Source organism: Bubalus kerabau, chromosome 15 (assembly GCF_029407905.1).
Source record: "Bubalus kerabau isolate K-KA32 ecotype Philippines breed swamp buffalo chromosome 15, PCC_UOA_SB_1v2, whole genome shotgun sequence".
Classification (NCBI taxonomy): Eukaryota; Metazoa; Chordata; class Mammalia; order Artiodactyla; family Bovidae; genus Bubalus; species Bubalus kerabau.
The window spans coordinates 78,891,774-78,894,593 of NC_073638.1; the positions used below are offsets into that span (position 1 = coordinate 78,891,774).

Here is a 2,820-nt window from a genome sequence, read left to right on the forward strand (position 1 = left end):
ATTCTGATTACTGACTCTTTGGTACATGTGCTTTGATACCATCCCTTTTCCTTCAATTTCACCACTTGTAAAATTGGGATAATAGCAGCATTATAGCAATCTCTTTGTGTTGTTAGAGAGATTAGTGGTAAATATCAATCTACTTAGTATTTCTTTCATTTTATTAGATGAAAAATCTATGAATCCACATACAAGGTTGAAACTAGTAAAAAATAAACCTCAATTTGGTAGAATTTAGATTCTAAAGATGGAAAGAATGGTTTTGATATATGTTTTTCTCTTTTTCTGGGAACTTATTTCTGTTCCCCTCAGTGCAATAATTTGCAGTGACTAATTTACTTCTTTATTCTTTACATACTCCTTGTTGAGATCATCCAAAATACACTTTGACCTTTGTATCAGATGAATTAACGTTTGGCTCTAAAGCCCATTTATAAGACACCTGAAGTAACTTTCCTACTACACAATTTCCTAATGGCATTTTCCATCTGGGCATTTCTGAAGGTATAGATTAAGGGATTTAACATGGGAGTTATCACAGTATAAAATACAGCAACTACTTTATCAACAGCTAAGGTAGCTACAGGTCTCATGTACACAAATATGCAGGGCACAAAGTATAAGACAACCACTGTGATGTGGGAGATGCAGGTGGAGAGGGCTTTTTGTCTTGCTTCCGAGCTGTAGGCCCTTAGGGAACGCAAGATGACCACGTAGGAGACCAGCAGGAGAAGGAAGTTTAACAGACAGATGAAGCCACTGTTGGCAGCAATGAAGAGCCCTAGCGTGTGCGTATCAGTGCAGGCAAGACCGAGCAAAGGGTTCAGGTCACACATAAAGTGATCTATGACGTTAGGGCCACAGAAGGGTAAGCGGAAGATGAAGAGGATCTGTATGAATCCATGAAGAAAGCCTCCCGCCCATGACGCTCCCACTAGCAGCCCACACACCTGCCAGTTCATGATGCTTGTATAGTGCAAGGGCTTGCAGATGGCCACATAGCGGTCATAGGCCATCACGGTAAGCAGGATGACTTCAGCACCTCCAAAGAAATGTCCCCCAAAGATTTGGGTCATGCATCCATTAAATAAGATGGTTTTCTTTTCACGGAGTGAATCTACAATCATCTTAGGGGCACACACAGAGGAGTAGCAGGCATCGATAAAGGAGAGATAGGCCAGGAAGAAGTACATGGGGGATCCCAAAGATGGGCTGGCAGTGATGGTGACCATGATAAGCACATTTCCTACCACAGTGGTGATGCAGATGGCAGAGAACACAGCAAACACAGTTTTCTGCATCTTTGGATTCTGTGTGAGCCCCAGAAGAACAAACTCTGTCACGTTGTTCCTGTTCTCCATGTGTTTCATGAAATGGTTTATTCACTACCTGAAAGTGAGAGAGTTAATCCTTAGGTAGGTTGATAAGGCCCTGAAAGAGAAAGGGTCCAGGGCCCTGGAGGAGGAGAAAGATAGAAACATTTTTTTTCTACTTTGCTTTGTCTTAGTCACATAAAATGTTCTTTCTTAGACTGAGCATTTGTGACAATAATCTTTAAAATTAACTTTGTTTAAGCCCATGCTTTTTTTTTTCTTAAACTGAGTTTTTGTGACTATAATTTTTAAAATTAATGTTCTTTAAGCCCAGAACTAATGATTACAGGACAAATCATCTCATCTTGCTCAAGGGTAGGTTTTTTCTTAAGCTCTGTACTAATGATTATGTAACTACAATGTATCTTGCTCAAGGACATGTTTCTCCTTCTTAAGTGAACTTTCTGACTAATCTTGTTATTTTAAGACCTTTCCATTGTCAGTTCTAATCTTTTGAATTTAAGATGTGTGTTGTGGGAGTGGGTCTGGTGAAAGTGCATAAGGCCTTGATAAGACTTGAAAAGAGGCAGTCTCTGTCCCCCTTCTGATGTTTATGTTAGAAGCTTTCTCCGCCCTTTTCCACTGTAATAAAACTGCTGCCACACAAAGGCTCTGAGTGATCAAGCCTGGTCCCTGATTCTGAAGCTAAATCCTCTTCTTCGGAGATCATGAATCCATCATTCACTGTTCAAACCTATCAAAAGAAAACATAATTTTAATTTATGTATTCTTAAGCTTATTAAACTTCTTCATTCTAATAAGTAATAAATACCCAGACTTTACTGAGTGTGAATTCTTTTTTTCTTTTCTTTTTTTTTAATGAAGAAAAGATTCTGAGTTCTTAAGATTATTCCAATTACCTCCTAGGAGAAAATTCTTTTAATAATGTAGATGAGAGGAACTTCTGTAAACCCATGAGCGGGAGACCTTAATCATTTGAAATGGTTGAGTCTAACTTGAAGTAGTGTATTTCCCAGATAATGGCAATTAAGTGTGAAAAGAGGTAGAGGATGGATGTAAAGCTTAGGAGTTTTCCTTTTACTCTCTGAGAAATGGGGGACCATGGAAGGACATTGAAGATATGAGTGGAAGGACGAAAGAAATTTGATGAAGAGGGAATCTTGGATGTTATTCTACTAAAGATTTTGTGTGTTGATGAAGATGAAGTTGGCAGGGTTTCAGTGAACGGATGGAAGATGGAGATAGAAACCACAGTAGCAAAGTACTTAGAATAGTTGAAAAAGGAGTAACACTACAATGTGCATGCGCTAAGTGGCTTCAGTCGTGTCCATGTCTCTGTGACCCCATGGACTCTAGCCCACCAGGTTCCTCCCTCCATGGGATTCTCCAGGCAAGAGCGTTGGAGTAGGTTGCCGTGCATTCCTCCAGGGTTCTTCCCAACAGGTTGTTATTGTTGTTTAGTCGCTAAGTCATGTCTGATTCTTTT

The 2,820-nt window shown here is 39.6% G+C and overlaps 1 protein-coding gene across 1 annotated transcript; it reads right to left on the bottom strand.

Annotated features, from left to right (window-relative positions):
* Positions 1–431: 431 nt before the first annotated feature.
* On the bottom strand, positions 432–1,370 carry LOC129628420 (olfactory receptor 4C46-like). The gene has a single exon (XM_055547863.1). It carries the CDS (start codon positions 1,368–1,370, stop codon positions 432–434), a length of 939 nt encoding a protein of 312 aa, XP_055403838.1.
* Between the last annotated feature and the right edge of the window lie 1,450 nt (positions 1,371–2,820).

Coding starts and splice junctions, on each gene's coding strand:
- LOC129628420 (XM_055547863.1), bottom strand. CDS start 1,370: ATGAAACACATGGAGAACAGGAACAACGTGACAGAGTTTGTTCTTCTG.